This window comes from Hyperoodon ampullatus (genome assembly GCF_949752795.1).
Source record: "Hyperoodon ampullatus genome assembly, chromosome: X".
Taxonomy (NCBI): domain Eukaryota; kingdom Metazoa; phylum Chordata; class Mammalia; order Artiodactyla; family Ziphiidae; genus Hyperoodon; species Hyperoodon ampullatus.
The window spans coordinates 114,041,293-114,063,127 of NC_136913.1; the positions used below are offsets into that span (position 1 = coordinate 114,041,293).

Sequence of the window (21,835 nt, forward strand, 5' to 3'; positions counted from 1 at the left end):
AACACCATACACAAAAATAAACTCAACATGGATTAAAGACCTAAATGTAAGGCCAGACACAATAAAACTCTTAGAGGAAAACATGGGCAGAACACTCTATGACATAAGTCACAGCAAGATCCTTTTTGACCCACCTCCTAGAGAAATGGAAATAAAAACAAAAATAAATAAGTGGGGCCTAATAAAACTTCAAAGCTTTTGCACAGCAAAGGAGAACATAAACAAGATGAAAAGACAACCCTCAGAATGGGAGAAAATATTTGCAAATGAAGGAACTGACAAAGGATTAATCTCCAAAATTTACAAGCAGCTCATGCAGCTCAATATCAAAAGAACAAACAACCCAATCCAAAAATGGGCAGAAGACATAAATAGACATTCCTCCAAAGAAGATATACAGACTGCCAACAAACACATGAAAGAACGCTCAACATCATTAATCATTAGAGAAATGCAAATCAAAACTACAATGAGATATCATCTCACACCGGTCAGAATGACCATCATCAAAAAATCTAGAAACAATAAATGCTGGAGAGGGTGTGGAGAAAAAGGAACCCTCTTACACTGTTGGTAGGAGTGTAAATTGACACAGCCACTATGGAGAACAGTATGGAAGTTCCTTAAAAAACTAAGAATAGAACTACCATATGACCCAGCAATCCCACTACTGGGCATATACCCTGAGAAAACCAAAATTTAAATAGAGCCATGTACCAAAATGTTCATTGCAGCACTATTTACAATAGCCAGGACATGGAAGCAACCTAAGTGTCCATCTATAGATGAACGGATAAAGAAGATGTGGCACATATATACAATGGAATATTACTCAGCCATTAAAAGAAACAAAATTGAGTTATTTGTAGTGAAGTGGATGGACCTAGAGTCTGTCATACAGAGTGAAGTAAGTCAGAAAGAGAAAAACAAATACCGTATGCTGACACATATATATGGAATCTAAAAAAAAAAAAAAGAATGGTTCTGAAGAACCTAGGGGCAGGTCAGGAATAAAGACGCAGACGGAGAGAATGGACTTGAGGATACGGGGAGGGGGAAGGGTAAGCTGGGACGAAGTGAGAGAGTGGCATGGACATATATACACTACCAAATGTCAAATAGATAGCTAGTGGGAAGCAGCCGCATAGCACAGGGAGATCACCTCGGTGCTTTGTGACCACCTAGAGGGGTGGGATAGGGAGGGTGGGAGGGAGACTCAAGAGGGAGGAGATATGGGGATATATGTATATGTATAGCTGATTCACTTTGTTATAAAGCAGAAATTAACACACCATCGTAAAGCAATTATACTCCAATAAAGATGTTAAAAAAAGATTAATAAAAAAAGAATAGATACATGTATATGTATAACTGAATCACTTTGCTGTATACCTGAAACTAACACAACATTGTTGATGAACTATACTCCAGTATAAAATTAAAAATAAGTTATTACAAGATAATGGCTATATTTCCCTGAGCTGTATAATATATCTTTGTTGCTTATCTAAAAAAAAAATAAAAATAACAAAGAATCAGGGTTTGAGTGGACTGGGTAAAAATTCCCTCCTGGGTGAACAGGTGTGCCTGTGATCCATTGGGTCTTTTGTCCATCAGTGTGGCTCTCATGTTGTAAAGTTTATAACCAAATAAATTAGAAGGTTAAGATTCTTGTTGCCAAGTCTGTACCTGATCTGCATTGTGACTTATTTCGGTGCTCTAATTCGGTCCTGGGGGTCAGTGGGTCTGAAGCCACCCCTTTCTTTGTCACAGGTGATTCATTCCATAACCTGTCTAGGTATCTGCCTATTATTCTGAAGCTTCTTGAACCTTAACTTGGATCTAAATTCATTGAATGTTCACAGATATAAGAAGTCCAAATAGACTGAAAAACTGTTGAAAAATATGTTCTGGCCACATTGCAAGGTGTGAGGATTAATGGTGATGGAGAGAGCCCTCTCTGGAAAACAGAGTCCTGGGAAAAGGATGAGTCAGTAAACAGCAACCATTGCTTTCAGGGTTGGGCGCTAATTCCCTACTAGCTGGCACTGGGCACCTCCAACAAAACTGCTAACTGAATGAGAACAACCCTTCAGGTTGTTTCTGGTGTATTTGGACAGGCTGAATGCACTTTATGTCACAGCCTAAGCTTTTAGGATGCCAAAAACCTGTATTCTTATTTAAGGTCTAAAAGTTCCAAAGAGCCTCTTGACTTCATCTCTTCACCATGCTGGCCTGATCTAATGTGTGAGCTCCTGAGAATCAAAACAGTCGGTTCCAGACTGTAAATGGAAGCAAAGCACATCAAGGGGAGGAGACTTACCCTAAACTCTTCCAAGCACTGCCTCCTTTTCTTGCTGGTGGTAAGACTGAGGGGTGGGGGTCACCTTGAGAATGGACATTCAAGTTTGAGCCAAGATAACACCCAAAGCTGAAGACTTTAAAGGAAAAGAGCTGTTACCCGTAACACCAGTACGCCCATGTGAGCAACAGCCAGTTGGATCTGCATCCCTTCACCATCACTGGCGGGGTGCGGCCTGATGCCATACATGTCCAGCTTCCTCGCTATGTCCAGTAGCAGAATGTCAGATTCGGCTGGGCTCCTGCCACTGCAAGGGGAAAGAATTTATGAGCCTAATAAATGCAGCAAGAATGACGCCTAAAAAAAAAAAAAGAATGACACCTCTACCCTGAGAGCTCGAAGAGGAACTCAGTGTTTTCTTGAGCCTGAAGTTTCTCTGACTTACAGCTTACTTCTAAGAGTCTGTCCTCAGCTTCAGTCTTCCCTGCCAGTAGAACAGGTGGAAGCAGATGCCAGGGAAGGTACTTACATGTGCTTCTGATGGAAGTGCACGATCTTGCTCTCTAAATCATCTTGGTTCGGTAAGTACCGGGTTTGTGCCAAATATTTCCTATCTGTTTCTTCATGAAAGTCTCCCAGTTCTGCTGCATGACAGTAAAGTGACATTTTTTACATTACCATTGATGAGTTAAGCAATGGAGCACCCAGAAGACCCTCTGACTTCCCCCAAACAGCCCTTTCTTTGCAGCCAGGGCAGCCCTAGACCTCCTGAATATATGTGTATTTGTTTCAGGATATGGGTGGTGGGGAAGGAACTAACTGGTTCTTCTTCAAATAAGAAGCAGTGGGTTGCTATGAAGTCACAGACACAGTGCAGGTCTTAAAGGCTCCAGGATCATAGCTGAATATTTTGTTATTTTCTTCTCCCACATTCTGTTTATGATCTCTTCTACTTCTGATCAGTCCCTGTTATGAGTTGAACTGTGACCTCCCTCTCAAATTCATATATTGAAGTACTAACCCCCAGTACCTCAGAATGTGACTGTGTTTAGAGACAAGGCCTATAAAGGAGTGATTATTTTAAAAATGAGGCAGTAGAGTGGGCCCTAATCCAATTTGATTGGTGTCCTTATAAGAAGAGGAAATTTGGACACCAGGCACCAGGAATGCAGGTACACAGAGGAAAGACTAGGTGAGGACTCATCAGGAAGGCAGCCATCTGCAAGCCAATGAGGGAGACCTCAGAAGAAACCAAACCTGCTGACACTTCAATCTTGGATATCTAGCCTCCAGAAGTGTGAGAAAACAAATTTCTGTCCTTTAAGTCACCTAGTCTGTTGTATTTTGTTATGGTAGCCCTAGCAAACTAATTCAGCCCCCTAACCTCACTCTGCCTTGATCAGGCATTATTAAGAAAGGTGAATACAAATGCCAACTCCAATGCAAGACAGTCACAGCCATTCATCACTCTGTACATTGGGAATCTAGTAAAACGCTGCTATATGGAATCCCCAGTCGGTGAATAATTCTGGAAATAATTCTCACTTTTCCAAATCACTGAAAGTTTATCCCTGCTCATAATCTATTCTAGATGTATCCAATTTATTGTTATAAACATCTATTATAGCACTGTGCCTACAAAGGCAATTGAGGTATATAGGATTATCTGCCCCTACCGTAAATGGCTTGGAAGTGTTTTGATTTTTGAATTCTTGTGTGTTCTTTATAATTTTTATGCCTTTTCCCTCTCTGTCAGATTAATAGGAATCACTTCCTGGTCATTGACTTCCCCTGAAGAAGTCTCTACTTGGTTCCAAATTGTGACTTCTAATCTACCATAAAATGGGCACCCAAAACAATTTTTACAATTAAAATTCACATTTTAATATGAAAAAAGGGAATGCAGATATCCAAACCTGTTAGCATTTTATGAATTATAAGAGTAAATAGACTCTGCATGGAATCATGTGGTGCTCTCCTATTGAGTAAAATTCATGGACATGGGGGCATCAATTTTGAGTACTAGAAAGTTATTTTCTCTTTTGTCTTGGTTTTCTATTGTGTTTGAGACAGATGGCATGCTCATTTTTAGATAGGTGAAGTGTATTTGTATATTTCAAAGCCACATTAGAATGAAAATCTTTATATAACAAGCTTTTTTAAAAAGACCAAATCAGTGGCTCTTTTATCTATTTATTTTTTGCCCAAATTGATAAATGTACAAATCTCATTAAAACTTAATCAGGCCCACCCATATGGTTTCACTAGTTAATACTATCAAATATTCAGATAAGATACAAATACCAATTTTTCACAAACTCTTCCAGAAAATAGAGTAAGGAACACTTACCAACTCGTTCATGAGGCCAGTATTACTTTGATACCAAAATAAGACACAGACATCACAAGAAAACTACAGATTAATATCTCTCATGAATACAGAGGCAAAAATCCTCAACAATATACTAGTCAACTGAATCCAGCAACATATAAAAAAGAATTATACATCATGACCAAGTGGGATTTATCCCAGGAGTGCAAGATCAGTTCAACACGTGAAGGTTAATTAATGTAATATGCTATGTTAATAGAATAAAGGACCAAAAAATACATTATCATATCAATAGATGCAGAAAAAACATTCGGCAAAATCCAACACCAATTCATGGTAAAAACATTCAACAAACAAAAAATTGAAGGGGGCTTCCCTGGTGGTGCATTGGTTGAGAGTCTGCCTGCCGATGCAGGGGACATGGGTTCGTGCCCCGGTCCGGGAAGATCCCACATGCCGTGGAGCAGTTGGACCCATGAGCCATGGCCGCTGAGCCTGCGCGTCTGGAGCCTGTGCTCCGCAACGGGAGAGGCCACAACAGTGAGAGGCCCACGTACCGACAGCAAAAAAAATAAAAAATTTGAAAGGAACTTCTTCAACCTGATAAAGTTGGAAAACCTACAGCTAACATCATAATAATACTAAATGGTGAGAAACTGAGTGCTTTCCCCTAAGACCAGGGACAAGACAGGGATGTCTGCTCTTGCCACTTCTATCCAACATTCTACTGGTGATTCTAGTCAGTGCAATCAGACACCATGGTCCTGTGTGTAGAAAATCCTAAGGCATCCAAAAAAGCTACTAGAAGTAATAGATAGTCAGCAAGGTAGCAAGATAGAAGGTCAATATACAAAGTTATTGGATTTGCATGTACTAGCAATGCATAATCGAATAAGAAAACTAGAAAAACAATTCCATTCACAATAGCATAAAAAAATAAAAGACCGATAAATTTAACAAAAGATATGTAAAACTTGTGTTCTGAAAATTACAAAACATTGCTGAAATTTTTAAAAGATCTATGTAAATGGAGAGATTTCATATTCATGGATAAGAAGACTCAATATTGTTAAGATGGTAATTCTGCCAAAATTGATCTATAAATTCAATGCAATCCCCACCAAACTTGGGGGTAGAAGTTGACAAAAGATCTTAAAATTAACATGGAAATGCACAGGATGCAAAACAACCAAAACAATTTTGAAAAAGAACAAAGTTGGAGAATATACACCTCTATTTCAAAGCTGAATACAAAGCTAGAGTAAACAAAATAGTGTGATAATAGCGTAAGCACATATAGATCAATGGAACATAGTTGAGAATCTAGAAATAAGCCCTTACATTTATGATAAGTTGGTTTTTGATAAAGATTGCAACACAATTCAATGCGGGAAATAATTGTCTTTTCAACAAATAGGAGAAAGGGACATCCACACGCAAAAAAAAAAAAAAGAAAAGAAAATGAAGTTGAATTCCTACCTCACAACCATACACCATACAAACATACAAAAAAATTCAAAATGGATCATAGGCCTAAACCTAAGAGGTAAACCTAAAACAGTTGTTCTAGAAGAAAACTTAGGAGAAAAACTTTGGACCTTAGGTTAGGCAAAAAGTTCTTAGATACAACACCAAAAGCATAGTTGACTAAAACATATTGAGAAAGTGGAATTCCATCAAAATTAAAAACTGTCACACTCCAAAAGACAGCATTAAGAAAATTAAAAGTCAGGGGGAAGAAGGGATAAATTGGAAGTATGGGATTAACAGACATATACTACTATATATAAAATAGATAAACAGAAAGGACCTATTGTATAGCACAGGGAACTATATTCAATATATTGTAATAACTTCTAATGGAAAAGAATCTGAAAAAGTATGTATATGTATATCTGTGTATCTATATATCTATATGTAGATATATATATCTATATATATGAATCACTTGCTGTACACCTGAACCTAACACAACATTGTAAATCAACTATACTTCAATTTTAAAAAAAGAACACACACACACACAGAAACAAAGAAAATGAAAAGTCAAGCCACATATTGGAAGAAAATTTCACAAATTCTATATCTCATAAAGGATTTTTAATAAGAATATATAAAACTCTCTTAAAATTCGATAAGACAACCCATTTTAAAATTGGCAAAAATTTGAGTAGGCCTTTTACCAAAGAAAACATAGGAATGGTTAATAAACACATGAGAAGGTGTCATTAGTCATTAGGAAAATGCTAATTATAATTGCAATGAGATTCATTGCACTAGAATGACCATAATCACAAAGATAAACAATACTAAATTTTAGTGAAGATGTGGAGAAATTGGAAACCTCATACATTTCTGGTTTTATTGTAACAATTTGGAGAACAGTTTGGCAGTTTCTTAAAATGTTAAACACAAATTTACCTTAAGACGAAACAATTACATTCCTAGAAATCTACCAAAGAGAGATGAAAACATGTGTCCACACAAAGACTTGTACATGAATATTCATAACATTATTCATAATAGCTAAACTGGAAACAATCCAAATGTCCCTGGCCAAGTAAATAGATAAATAAAATGTGGTATACCCATAAAATGGAATACTACTCAGCAATAGAAAGGAACAAACTGCTGTGATTCATGTTAGAACATGCATGAATTTCAAAAACATTGTGTTGAGTGAAAAAAGCCAGATAAAAAAGACCACATATTTTATCATTCCTATTACATGAATTGTCCAGAAAAGGCAAATCTATAGAAACAGAAATTAAATTAGTGGTTGAGTGACTGCAAATGGGCATGAGAGAGCTCTTTTGGCATGATGGAAATGTTTGAAAACTGGGTTGTGGTAATGGTTGCACAACTCTGTAAATTTACTAAAAACCATTGAGTTACAGACTTAAAATGAGTGAATTTTATGGTATGCACATTATACCACAATAGAGCTGTTTTAAAAAATAAATTAAACACACACACACACACACCCCAGTCTTTCTGTTTATTAAGCACAAGTATTAAGCACAAGACCTTACGTTGACCCTAAGGAAAACATAGGAACACATAAGACCATGCTTCTTTTTCTCTCCATGCAGGACTATGACAATCTAGGAAGAGACCTATGGCATACAAATGAGTAAATATCATTAGTGATAGAAGGCAGCACGTGGTGTGAGCACCTTCACTGTTACCACGCTGGTCCCAACTACCATCATCTCTCTCTCTCCTGCTGTTGTCTGTTATCTGATCTCCCCACTTCCACCATCCCTCATAAGGTCTATTTTCTCTCATTTTTAAAAATTGAATAAATTTGACGTATAACATTGCAGCAATTTAAGGTGTACAGTGTGTTACTTTGATACATTTATAGATTGCAATATGATTGCCATTGTAGCAATATTTATCACATTACATAATTATAGGACAATATTATTGTCTATATTTATTATACTGTACATTAGATCACTATGTCTTATTTACTACTTGCTACAAATTTCTGTTTTCACCACAGCAGCCAACATGATGTAGTTAAAACCTAATTCAGATCATTTCACTCCTCTGTTTCAAATGCTACAGTGGCTTCCCATCACATTTAGAGTAATGTCCTAGGTCTTTAATATGCTTTTAAGGCCCTCCATGATTACTGTCTCCCTCTCTCCCTCAGTTCCAGACATCCACAAAGCCTGCTTAATGTTTCTTGAATACTCCTGGCATGCTCCTACCTCAGGCCCTTTGCACTGGATGTTCTCTGCCTGGAACTCCCTTACACCAGATTTCTGCTTAGCTTGGTCTTTTACCTCTTTCAAGTTTTGTTTAACTATCACCTTCACAGTGAAGCCTACCCTGACCACCTTATTTAAAAATTCAGTACCCACCCCCCGAATTTCCCTCTCTCCCTTCCATACTTTATTTTCTCCAGTGCACTTATCACCTTCAAACTAACATTATATATTTCCTTATTTTGGTCTGATTGTCCTCCACTGCCAAAATGTGAGCTCCACGAGAGCAAGGATCTTTTTATTTCACTGCTATGTTCCCAGTACCTGGCATGTGGTAGGTACTTAATAAAATTTGCTGAATGAATGACAAAGAAGAGTTACTGTACTAAGGGCATTCATAAAAGGGAGGCTTCATTTGGAATTGTACAAACTGTATTTGGGAGGAAGAGTCTGGCTAGAGCCAGAGGGGTGTGTAAGAGAGATTGAAGCAGGTGAGGTCAGAATGTGGAGGTTCTTGAACGCCTAGAACATACACATTAGATGAATAAATAAATGAGCAAACGAATGAGCAGCCTGGCTGTGTTCTGCACGCTGTCTTAGCAACCAGTGAAATAATCTGACCTGGATGGATTGTGAAGAGCTGACTCCTTGAAACTTTAGCTTTTTTTCTATGGAAAGAGCTTCTATCGACAAACAAAATATCCTCTAGAAAAGCTGAAGTGTTCTGTGCTATGCCTGAAATGGCCACTAGGGAATGCTCAAATCCATAATGTTGAACTATTAAGAATGAAATTGGGCTCCCCCATCAGAGGCTGTCTGGGGACCCCCAATCCTCTGACTGCTGCCTTAAACAGGCAGCTAACGGAGAAGGATAAGTCTTCCAATATTGTTTTCTCCACCTGCCTTACTCCATCTCCCGACCCCACCCCAAGAACAATACTGGACATATAGTTAGTGTCCTTGGCATTCAAGGCCCTTCAAAATGATACTTAGTTTTTTGCCACCTCTCCTAAACAGACCCTATGCTCGAGTTGTACTTGAGCTGCATCCTCTGTATATACTTCTTCTTGTACCATCACTCTTTTTTCTTTTCTGTTTTCTCTGCTTATCATTACATATCCAATTTCTATGCATCACTTTCAGGACCAGCGCAAAAGCTATCTCATCCATAAGCCTTCCCTGATAACTACTGCTCTCACTGCCTTCCTGAGATCCTGGGCTCTCATCCTGTCTCGCTTATGAGTCACTTGGTAAACATTGATTCAGATACTGTCTCTATCCAAGCCCTTCATTCTGGAGTTCCCAGTGAAATCAGAAATCTACCATTTCTGGACTGTCAGGAAGGCAATGGATAGAGGTCAAAAATGAACTTATGAAACAAAAAAATGAAGTTATGATCCTTCAGGAACTGTAAGGAACAGCCTATTCTTGGACGGCCTCTCTAGAAGAGAGAGGAAGTCCAGCCGGCCCTAGCAGAAGAGATACTATTTCCAGCTGCCTCAATCCTGCCCTCGGGGATACAGGAGCAGCCTGACGTGCCCAGCTTCACCCCCTCCCAGGCAAGGCCCCACTGTTCCCCGGGCCTCTTTTCCCTGCCTACATTACTCAGCCTAGTCCAACGACTTGGCTGCTAGGATATGGGGAACTCTAATAGACGCCTGGGGCCTTTTTCCCTTTTAGTCTCTCTCCACCTGCTGTACTCTGTGCTTTGTTCTCTGGAATCATGATAAAGAGCAACATGGGAATCACATTAAATGTGATAATGTGCCGCAGAAAGCACGTACCAGAAATGGATCCTGGGTCAAGCAGAGGGAGTGGGGGCCTGCCTAGCAAAGTCCATGCCCAGATTAGTCCAGACCAGCTCCTGGAGAGCAAGCCCGGGGCAGTGGGAGGCCAAGGTTAGACCGAGGTAGAAGAAAATCAGCATTTACTTTTAATCTACATAACTGCTCTGTGAGAAGGCATTCTTGTCACTCTTTTAAAGACTAGGGAACTCAGGCAAAGACAGATGAGGGGACTTCACCCAAGGCTACAAGAGTTAGAACGTACAAACAGGATTTGAATCCAAATCTCAATGACTACAGTAACCAGCCTCTTTCTACTGGGCTATGCCATTTCTATATATCTCATCCAGGCTTTCTCTCCTCTACAGAGAAGTGCTAACATGATGATAGGGATGTTGAGGGTGCTTTAGCCTCCTTGCTTGGTTCTCTAGCTGGCTGATAGGCCCCGAAGCCGACATTTGCTACTTACATTGTAAGATGTGAGATATCATCAACGCTGTACAGTTGTCACTGCATGGAAGCCTTCCCAGAGCCAAATCCTTCTTTATTTGAAGAGTAAAAAGATACCTGCAAAGAAGTGGGGGGAAATCTCTTGAGGAAGAAACAGGAACAAGAAAGAAGCATTTCCCTTCTCCCAAATCCAAGATGTTTCAAAAAAGACACGGTGCCCCCAGTCAGGGAGATGCCTTCTCGGGGTGGTGAGTAATGCATAGGCTTTGCTTCTACCCCTAACCAGCACTAGACCACAACTCGGCTGACCCAGCACTTCAGCAGGCCTCACAGCCATTAGGAACCACCCCAGCCAAATCCTCCCGCCAACTTGAGGGAGTTGGCCAACCATCCTCTGGTGATTTCTGCCACGTAGCAAAGCCACATACCCAGCCAGAGAGAAAGGGAGATTCAGCAAGAATAAGCCTACTCAGGAGGCCAGTACCGCTCTGTTTACAAAATGCTATCAATTACTCACTATCGTAACAACTTAGAAGGCTGGCATCATCACCGCATGTTCCAATTACAGAAAGGCAGAGGTTAGGCGATTTGGGCAGAGTCATATCACCCCAAGACAGTGAAACTGTGGCAAGACGTCAGGTCTGCCTGTCAATTCTAGGCTGCCTCCTATCCAAAAGACTGTGCTTCAGAAATCAAGATTCTGCCCCTTCACCTGGACCACCGTCTCCGTATCACCAGAGCCCAGCCTAGCCCTTTGCACAGAGCAGGTATGGGATTACTGTGTATTGAATAGAATGAAGCCAGACCACCCGTTTTCCTACCGATAATCAGGGACCCATAAAGTACACATTGGTATCCAGAACTTTGCAAAACAGACGGCATTTGTCCCACACTTTTAAGCCTTTATCAGAGGCAATCAACTTTTGAAAAGATGTGTATAATTAAGATTCTACTGCCGACTATGTTCCTTCTTGGTTCAAAATTGGTTCCAATGTTTTATTTTAGATATTAAAACATATACTATCTACTGTGGGCATTTCCCTATATAAGATGTAATTTTCTGAGTAAAGTTCTATCTAGATTTTTTTAAACCAATTAAGACTTGACGGCAATGTGGTGAACCAGAATTAATTGCACATGATAGGTGAAAATCAGACTGGGAAAAAACAGGTAAATTAGTAGGTGATTATTCAATTTACAAAGCCATTCATTATAATCCTTCAAATTGTGATCTCTCTTAATGGAGTAGAAATGATTCAATTAGAAAAGTTATATTTGCACACCACTCTGAGAAACTCACGTAGTGGCCCCAAACAAGGCATCCTTGTAAAATCAACTACAGTTAAGTATTCTCAAATGGACCAATGGGGAAAAAATAAAGGAAGTCTAGCCCTTGCCATTACCTGCTTTCAAATATAGGTGTAAATGAGAATAATCAGCCTCAATTGCTAAAGGGGACGTGAATTTCATTTCACTCCTAGCAAGAAAGAAAGTAACCTTCTTGTCATTTGACACATTCCTTGCTGTTAAGAAGGCAGCTGCCTGCTGCAAATACCAAATCCTTCCTCTGAACAGCTGATGAATCATTTATCATCACATTGATTTTCTCATTCTTTTTTTTTTTCCCAGAGAAAGTTTATCTCCATCAAAATTGGTTACAATTTGAGACTCGACTGAAATGAGTTAGCAAAGGCAAACTGATAGAGATACAAAGACATCAAGTTATCTGGGAAAAGGGCCTACAACTCACAAATTTGGAGAAGGTTGGGAGAGAGAGAGAGAGAGACTGACTTTTTAAAAGTGACTTCTACAAAGACCCCTCAGAAAAGAACCCCCCGCCTTTACAAAAAGGGTGAAGAAAAATTGGCCATGAACCATGATGGGGAATATTTCAGGTAGAATAACTGCCAACACGCTGTGGCCTGGATCAAGTCACTCTAGTTACCAGGACCAGTTTCTGCATCTGTAAACCAAAAGGTCTGGACTAGATTATCTCTTACAACCTTTCTATGTGTAGGAGTCTGGAGTCTAAAGTCTAGAAAGCAGAGTAAGGTTTGGGGGAGTGTTATGTTGACAAAGTATTTTTGAAGAAGTAGGTTTACATTGTCATTTTAAAGGGCATTTTTATAAATATAAAAATACTTTAAAATGTTTTTTACTTTTTAGCTTTTTACTTTTTGTAGGTATAAAAGTATTTTACTTATATAAATTATTAATCATTTGTAATTATTAATAATTATAATAAAATATCAATAATGTATAATTATGCAAAATAATTTATTAAATTATTTTTTATATTTTTTACTTTTCTACTCTCAAAAAGGTTTTATAAGTATATGTCATCATCACTTTCTACCTATGGGATATACACAAACATACACACACACACACACGTGCACACAACCGTTTTCAGTATGCAGGGAACTTAGTTGTCAAGCTGCCCTCTGATTAGAACACAGATGCAATGAAGGCAAACACTCTAACTGTTGTAGCAGTTAATGGCTTAACCCCCAAGTGGGCACCCAGGCTGGTTACCACTTTTAGAACACCACCCTTCCTTCTCCCTGAAGTCCCTATCCTTTGGAAGATTTACACTGGGGACCAGCCAGGTCCTCCTTGTCACCAACTTCTTACCATCTCCCAGAGAGTGACTGAGAGCCAAGCCTTCCAAAGAAGGCTAGAAGCCCATTCCCTGATAAATGGAGGATAATGATTAAGTAACATCATGCATCATGCAAATACTATACCTTGTAAGCTCTTCTCGCAGATGTCCAGGGTCCACTGGGAAAAATTTCACCATAAATTTGAAAACAACCTCCTTAGGATCTTAAAACACAATATCTCCGTAAGTTTTATTTAAATGTCCATCACAACAATTACAGGTCTTCTCTCTCTCTCTCTCTCTCTCTCTCTCTCTCTCTCTCTCTCTCACACACACACACACACACACACACACACACACACACGCACTCCCCTCTCCTCTTCCCTCCTCTCCCCATCACTCTCTCGCACAGACTTTTCATTTAAATTTCAATTTTTCACATTTGCGAGATGTTGCTATTTTTGAATTGTGCCTCTATGTGGATAACAGTTGGGAAAGTTCTCCTGCCCCTCTTCCTCCCTTCTCTTTCTTTGAGTTTCTTTTTGTAAAGATGTGCCTCGTTTGGGGCCTACTGTGTTCTCTCTTAAGAAGTGTTCCATTTAGAAAAACATACCACTTGCTACTTGGGGTTGTGCATTCCTGGCTGAGAGAAGGGCCCAGCTATAGAGGCAGGTGAATATCAGCTGACTCAAGGATTCATAAAGGGAACTAGAAGTAGTAGGGACTGAGGTCTCTGTGTATCTTAAAATCTACATGAAGAAAACATATCTACTTGCCTTCACTCCTACTTGCATTTGAAAATAAGAAACTCTCTGTATCAAAAGCAAATACACACATGCAGCATTAGCACCATTCATTCAGTAAATATTTGTTGAGTGCCTATTGTATGCTAAGCATTGTACTAGAGGCTCCTGGAAATAAAAATACAGTTAAGCACTCAAAGGTTGGTAGAAGAGGCAGACACCTAGACAGACAATCACAGAACCACAAAGTGTTATAAGCCCCGAGTACTGGGTAAGCACAAGAGGGAGAAAAGAGTTTGGAGGAGGTCAAGGAAGGCTTCCTGGAAGAGCTGACATCTGAGTAGGGCTGCCAGATTTAGCAGATAAAAATATAGGACTCCCAGTTAAATTTGAATTTCAGATATACAATGATTGCCTGGGACATACTTATACAAAGAAATTAGTCTCTGTTGATCTGAAATTCTAATTTAGTTGGGCAACTTCTATTTTATCTGAGAAGCCTACACCTGAGGTAAGTTTTGTTCACATTAGGAGAGGTAGGAGTATGAAGTGGTCAGAGGCAGAGGTAAAGGCTCAAAAGGCAGGCAGAGTCCGGTGCTTTGAGGATCATGTTAAAGAGTTTGGACTGGGCTTCCCTGGTGGCGCAGTGGTTGAGAGTCCGCCTGCCGATGCAGGGGACACGGGTTCGTGCCCCGGTCCGGGAAGATCCCACATGCCACGGAGCGGCTGGGCCCGTGAGCCGTGGCCACTGAGCCTGCGCGTCCGGAGCCTGTGCTCCGCAACGGGAGAGACCACAACAGTGAGAGGCCCGCGTACCGCAAAAAAAAAAAAAAAAAAAAAAAAGAGTTCGGACTTTATTCTAAGGACAATAGGAAGTCATGGAAGCATTTTAAGCAGGAGACTGATGTGGTCGGGTTTGTATTTGCAATAGTTCCCTTTGGGAGTAGTGTACATGATGGACTGGGGGGAGTCAGTTGGGAAGCTGTTGGGATCATGTGACAGATTATCAATACGTGGTGGGAAAAGACAGAATTGTGGGAGACACCAACACGAAGAGAGCAGGAGGGGGAAGTGACACGAAACAGCCTTTCCCAAAGTGTGGACTGAAATCCACCTGCAGCGGAAGCACCTATGGAATTTTTTTAAAATGCAGGTTGCTGGCCCCCAACTCGGGGATAAGGCCCAGGAATATGCATTTTAACAAGAACGGCCCCCTCCTCCCTGCCCGTGATCCTAATACACACTGAAATTTGAGAACCGCCACACTAGATTGTGACATATAGGGTTCGGGGGTATATTTCATGCATAGTAGGCACTCAAATATGACCTGAAATGGATGGACAATGTCTGTGACGGGATTAAACTGAAACACCTCCTGGAAGAAGGTGCATGGCATTGCTGCTTGACATCAAGGATGCTCGAAGATGTGCAGGTCTAGAGTCAGAGATGTATTCCTAGAGCCAATTCACAGAGTGCTGTCATTACCAGGGTTCTCGAAATTTACTCAAAGATCCAGCAGCCTGATTTTCCTCATCTCAGGCAAAGTTAAAATGATTTTTTTAATTGTTAAATTTACTGGATGGATGAAGGATTAAAATAATACATCAAAGCCCTTTTCTCCGCTTATATTAAGGCGAGGAACAGTGTGGTATTGTTGAAATGTTTTCAAGTTGTAACTGGGAATTCTATTCCTTAAGTGATTTTCCATACTTACTTTTTACTTGCTTTGTAATGGACTTCAGAAGTTCCAACCAGACCTGTAATAACATTAATGAAAGAATTGGTAGAACATGGCACTGAGTATAGCTTTTTGTTTCTTTGGGTTTTTTTGGTAAACAGATTAAAATCAACATGAAACAAACAAATATCAAGACTCTTTAGACTTCTAAAGATAGTAAGAAACAGCAACGTCAAAGAAATGCTGTGCTTCCACCACACTCAATCCGTCCCCTTCTATTTTCCCAATGACAGTGCACATTGTTGATCTATAAACTCTTTGCTGTTGACATTTGAGTCAGTGCTCCCCTGCCTCAGGAGAATGACAGAGGTGTCATATACAAGGCTGATTAGTTGCCACAAAGACTAATGAAGGCACTTGGCTCCACATTTGAATCCTACAGCCCCCAAATGCCAGCTTAATAGTCATAATGAGCCTTTCTGGGAAGGAGCCAGATAACAGATCCGCCAAGGCAGGACACAGCGGGCAGAACACCGGGAATGTTAGGATGTGAGAGAGGGGCAAGGAGCGTTCCCGAATACTACTGGTGAGGTTAGGAGTCTTCAGTTTGGAGGTTGAGGTCCAGCCTCTGGAAAGTCAGAATAAAGCACAGAGACCTCTTCACACAGTGGCAAAAGAGGAGCAGAGGGTGGAAGAGTTTGTGCTTGGCAAACTGAGGTGACTTTTAATAGACAAGGAGGGGAAATAGTTATTAAATCCACTCATTTTGCAAGGGTTTAAATGGTTTTTCCGTTTGCAGTTGGGGGTTTGAGCCCTGCATATCTAGCTGCAAGCTGCGTTTAGAAGCAATTCTAGACACAAAGAACCCTATAATGAAACCAACTTACATTATTTCCAGAATGGCTACAGAATTCTAATCCAAAATATTCCTTTTCAGCAAGATTTAGATGGCTGCAACTCAGGTTAAACAGCGCCTTCCCGGATGACTTTTGCTAAACAAAACAAAGAGACCATAGCACAGTTTGCGATCCTAAGCTGATATTGTTGCTGCAGTGTGGAGTAAAGGGTAGAAGCAACTAGACTCTCTTCCGTTTCCTTTAAGCACTGTTCTCAGGCCCTGTATCCTCCCAAATTTTGTTGAGTTTTACACATAAATACATGCATCTATCTGTAGATTGTTTTAGCGGTACCTCTTAAAAAGCCTCAGATTAATGACAAACCCTCTCGGAAAAAGACAGCCTTGCACTTCACTACGTGTGGCTAGATCTGCAAATCTACCCTTTCAGTGGAATTCTTTCATCAATTCATCCCACAGGCAATTTGAAAGATTTTCCCCAAATTGACAGATAGTTTAATCAAGATGCAAATCTGACCTGCTTAAAATCCTTCAGTGGCTCCCTTCGGGATAAAGTCTCTACTCCTTAGCAGGAAGGCTGGGCCCTTTCCCTCATGTGGCCCTGCCTGCCCCTCCAGCCTCATCTCTTTCCCTTCCCCCTTCCTTTCTAATAATCGCAGCCTGCTCATGTTTCCCCACACGTCAAGTAAATTCATGTCTCCATGCCTCTGCTCATGTCATTCCTTCTACACAGAACGCCCTTCCCACCTTTCTTTGCTTTGGCTTCCTCCTACTCAGCTCAGATGCCACTCCCCGGGAGAGCTTTGGAGCCAAGGGCAACCTCCGTGCTCCCAAACACTCTCGCTTACCTCAGACACGGCACTTCCCACACGGGATGTCTATCTTCCCCGTTAGACTGAATTCCTTCATAGCAGGGGCCTTGCTTTAATTGTCTTGTTACTCACCAGGTCTAACTCAGAGCCTGGCACATACTAGGGGTCTTGAATGTTGGTTGATCCAACATGAAATTGACCAACTTCCTCCTCCGAGCTCTGTGAGGAGATTTCATTCTACAGCTTTTCCCACCATAACTGCATCTAGCATACTCCTTTCACATAAGGCCACACATATTTTTTTTTTCATAAAGCCCGCATACACTGGGAGCACAAAACAGTCCCTTTCTCAGGCTTCTCTGAGAATAGGAGCTGTAAAGAGCTCTCTGTGAAAATCTCTATGAGCTGAGTGGGGCTGCAGCTGATCTTCAGCCAGCATTGCTGAAGCCGAGGGTCGCAGTTGCAGGGAGGATGGTGATGGGAAAATTGGGCCCTGGCTGATAGGCACAAAGACACGCTGCTGAAAACCCCTAGTTAAAGCCAAGTCACACGGTGCCTCTGGTGCTGCAAAGGAAGCTGGGTGCAGGGAAATGTAGTTGGAAATCACCGACGCATAGAATTAATGCCAACCTTGAGAGGTCAGAGAGTCCAGCCGCCCTCCTCCCACACCCCACCCTCTCCCTCAAGGCAGTCCCACATGGAACAGAACCCACATCTGGGATTTAATAGCTTCCAGGAAGGAGACCTCCCCCATCCCCTTCCCCCAACGACCCCAAATGCTCCCCTCTCCCTTGGACTTCTCTCCACTTAGTTTTGTAGTCCAAAGCTCCACCAGCTGAGATTCATGAGGGTTAACCAGGGTCCTATTTTTAAATGCAAATAGGATGCAGAGGGTGAAAGCTACTGCATCCTTAGCGCCTGGAGAGAGAGCTGAGGGAAAGGGGGTTTGATTTTATGTGGGAGGTCACATTGGAGCTGTGATCCAGGAAAAAGGGGTCAAACCATGGTGGGGTTCGTGGGCTTGAAGGGCATTAGGGGGCAGTGGGGGAAGGGGTGTCTGGGAGGGAGGAGGGAGGGGGCGCTTCTGCCTATGTGGCAACCTTGCCTAGGGCAAGTCCTGACACAGACCATTCCAGACAGATGAAATCGCTCCTATTTTCAAAGTCCTCCAGACAAGGAGCTGTTACGGGATTTTTATTATGAATTAAAAAAAATTCTAAAGAGAGAGAGAGATGACAGCAATACTTTTTCCAACACCAAAGAAACATTTCAGTCATGAGGACCAAATTCCGTCATAGACTCCAGTTTCTTTGCAAACAATTTAAGAAACTCAAGATTTTCCTTTTTCCTCCTCATTTTTTCTTTTTTTTTTTTTTTTTTTTTTTTTACCATTGGGGTGCTTAATCATCGCCATCAATGCTGCCACATTCCATGTGTTCGTATATTTAAATGTTTCTGCAGTCACAAAGAATATATAGCCATTCCTGTAAGGTTTCCAATCCAGGCTGCCTTTTTGCTCCCTTCTGTAAGATCCCATACCATGTTTATAAGAATAATCCCCTGATTCGTCCACCCCTGTACATCTTGCCAACTGGCTCTAAAAGCCTTTGGCATTTGTGCATTAGGAGGTCAGGAGCTCATGTGGCTCAAGCTCTCTACCCACATCTCCGGGAGAGGCATTTCCCTTCAACCCTCCGTAGTGTACGTTGAAATTGGCCAGCCTAGTGGAATGTGTTGCACAATAGGTAAGGTCTTGGTTCTGTCTTAACATGCAGCCTTTAATTTTTTTCAACCAATTCCTCAACTTTTATGTTATGATTATTTTTCTCATAGTATCTCTATATACAACTTCCCTATTCTCTTTTCTGGACTTCTGATTCTCTTTTCCATTGCTTGTTCTTGTTTAAGCTGACACTTTTCAACATTCTAATCAAGCTCCTTAGTGGATCTAAATTATTTATCACCGGTCCTCCCACTCAAGGAATTGGAACTCCAATCCTGAACCCTGTCTTATATTCATCTCCCTTGGATTACAGTAGAGCAGTGTTTGCCTTTAAAAAAGTCACACACACACATATAGTTTAAAACTTTTCAGAACTTGTATTTATAATCTTCAGCTTACACACTCGGTCTTAACCGTTGGACACTGATTTCTTGGGGCTCCAAACTCATCTTCTCATGGAAACAATAAATATTCAAGGTGACTGTTTCCAAAAAACAGCCCACCAAGTCTTCTATGCACATAGGGCTGTCATATAACAGTTTATTAAAACAAGCCTGTATTGTAATCCTGCTCTACTCACTTACTAACTGGATGAATTGGGGCAAATGTTTTAGCTCACAGATTGATCTCCCTTTTCCAGGTACCTGAAGACAGAAACCATGTGTCTGAGTACCTGGCATTATATACAGTGATTGGAAAAGAGTGGACATTCCATAAATGTTTACTGAATAAATAGATGAATGGATCCAAACATTTAACTTGATTCATGTGCATTAGCAGGACAGTCCTCTCAAGAGGAAGAAATTAGTTACTATGTGACCTAGGGCAAATTACTGAACCGTTCTGAGCCTCGGTTTACTCATCTGTAAAATGGGAGATAATAATAGTATTATGTTACAGAGTCGTTGTGTGGATTAATCAAGATAATTCACATCAAGGCCTTAGTACTATGCCTGGCACATCACAAGACATAAGTAATACACACATATATTTATAGATACATAGAGAGAAGAGTCTGGAAGAATACATACCAAACTGTTAACAGCATTATTCCTGGAGAGGGGTTTAGATTAAAGGGAACCTTACCTTTTTAGTTTGTACATATCTGGATTCTTTTTTTAAATGAGCAGGGACAGTAGAAACTCTCTTAATAAACTTTAACTCAACAACGCACAGAGAATGCTTTCCATTCCCCCTTTAAAACATTGACAGATGCCTAAGTCATGATGAAAGCTCATGGCTAGTAAGCTAATATGACTTTGCACTTCTACATCCATCGACTGAGTCTCAGGCTTGATAATAATTATTTTCTTGAACATATTTTGACAATTCTACTTATTATTGTAATTATACAATTTAATTATATTGTATGTATATCACAAGAATCATGATCACTAATAACAAGAGTAGTTTCTATGAAAACTAAATTAAAAAAAATTAATAAGGGGGGAATCCCCCAAAATATGCTGTCCAATTAGTTTTGGGTAGGACAGCAGTAAAATATTGGGGGATAAAATCTGGAAGGATTCTGTACTCAAATTTTTCCACATTAAATGAACAAATACTGGAAATCATAGATGATGCATTATGGGTATGAGTCAGAGAAGAAAAATGGAAACACCGGTCAGAAGTCCTTACTCAAAAAGCCCTTGACCCTGCATCAAAAGCTTGGCATATGAATATAAATGTATACGTTTTATGTCGAAGTAAGAAGTTTAAGGTGTTTGTGTGTAAATGTACATATTTATATGATTTTCTGCTTTGGCAAATTTTATCAATTAACTGATCAACAATCACCTTTGATCACATTAGATAACAGAGATTCTAATGCATCCACATAATGACTGTGTACTTCAAAACAATGTAGGCTACAGAATTAAGGTTTCAGAAAAGGATAAGCTGGAACAACAGCGTATTATTAACAGTAGCATGATAGGCCATTTTAATTTTTCCTTATATTTGTTATATTTTCCAGAGAAACACAATACACATTATAAAATTTAAAAGCATAGTGCCATACAAAGAGTCTTATAGATGCTTCTCTTGTTTCCAGTGCTGATTTCCCACATTCAAAATATTTCTCATGCTCCCCCCAGGAAATTGTTTTTGAAGTCACAGATAATAATCACCCATTCTCCTGATTTTATGGTTATGCCTCATTTTTTAATCCCAAAATATGACTATAAACTCCGGTGATGACAACAAAGTAGCAGAGAGAGAGAGAGAGAGAGAGAGAGAGAAACCTGTCTCTTCCTGTTTTATAAAGCCATCTGTCCTATCAGGTTAGGGCCCCACCCTTATGACCTCATTCAACCTTAATTACTTCCTAAAAGTCCTATCTCCAAATACAGTCAGATTAATCACACGGGGAGTGGGGTTAGAGGTTCAACATATGAATCAGGGTGGGGGGGTATATAATTCAGTCCATAGCAATGACCCAACTTGATAGCCCACTTTAGTTACCATACTTGCTCTTTATGATTTTTGACTCTTGCCAAACATGAAATCCACTCTCAAATAATGAAGATTTGTGAGTCATTTTGGAAGCAATGTGCCCAGTTACAGAAGGCCAAAAAGGAGTTCCAAAATGTGCTGAGTACCTGCAATACATAGGAGAAGGCAGCTAATCACGGTGGCTAAGAATGTGGGCTCTGAAGCCAGACACAGCTGGCTCTCGTTCTGACCTGTCTACCTGCTAGAGGGGTAATCTTGGGCAGACTATTTAATCTCCCTGAACCTTCGCTTCTTCAGTTGCAAAATAAGGCTGTCAGACACAGAAGGGCCACATATTATATGATTCTATTTATATGAAATGTCCAGAACAGGCAAATCCATAG

General features: G+C 40.3%; 1 protein-coding gene across 2 annotated transcripts in view; it reads right to left on the minus strand.

The window, feature by feature from the left end:
• The window catches only part of FRMD7 (FERM domain containing 7), a gene marked incomplete at both ends in the record, with an annotated part of 57,667 nt that overhangs the window by 8,267 nt on the left and 27,565 nt on the right, over positions 1 to 21,835 (minus strand). Inside the window, 6 exons of one of the 2 annotated variants that reach the window (XM_079727274.1) lie at positions 2,462 to 2,609; positions 2,832 to 2,946; positions 10,604 to 10,701; positions 13,332 to 13,365; positions 15,644 to 15,686; positions 16,495 to 16,599. In XM_079727274.1, the coding sequence (XP_079583400.1) occupies positions 2,462 to 2,609; positions 2,832 to 2,946; positions 10,604 to 10,701; positions 13,332 to 13,365; positions 15,644 to 15,686; positions 16,495 to 16,599 (543 nt within the window). Of the gene's footprint in view, positions 1 to 2,461; positions 2,610 to 2,831; positions 2,947 to 10,603; positions 10,702 to 13,331; positions 13,411 to 15,643; positions 15,687 to 16,494; positions 16,600 to 21,835 lie in introns of both variants that reach the window. The other variant, XM_079727273.1, reaches the window with a different exon arrangement.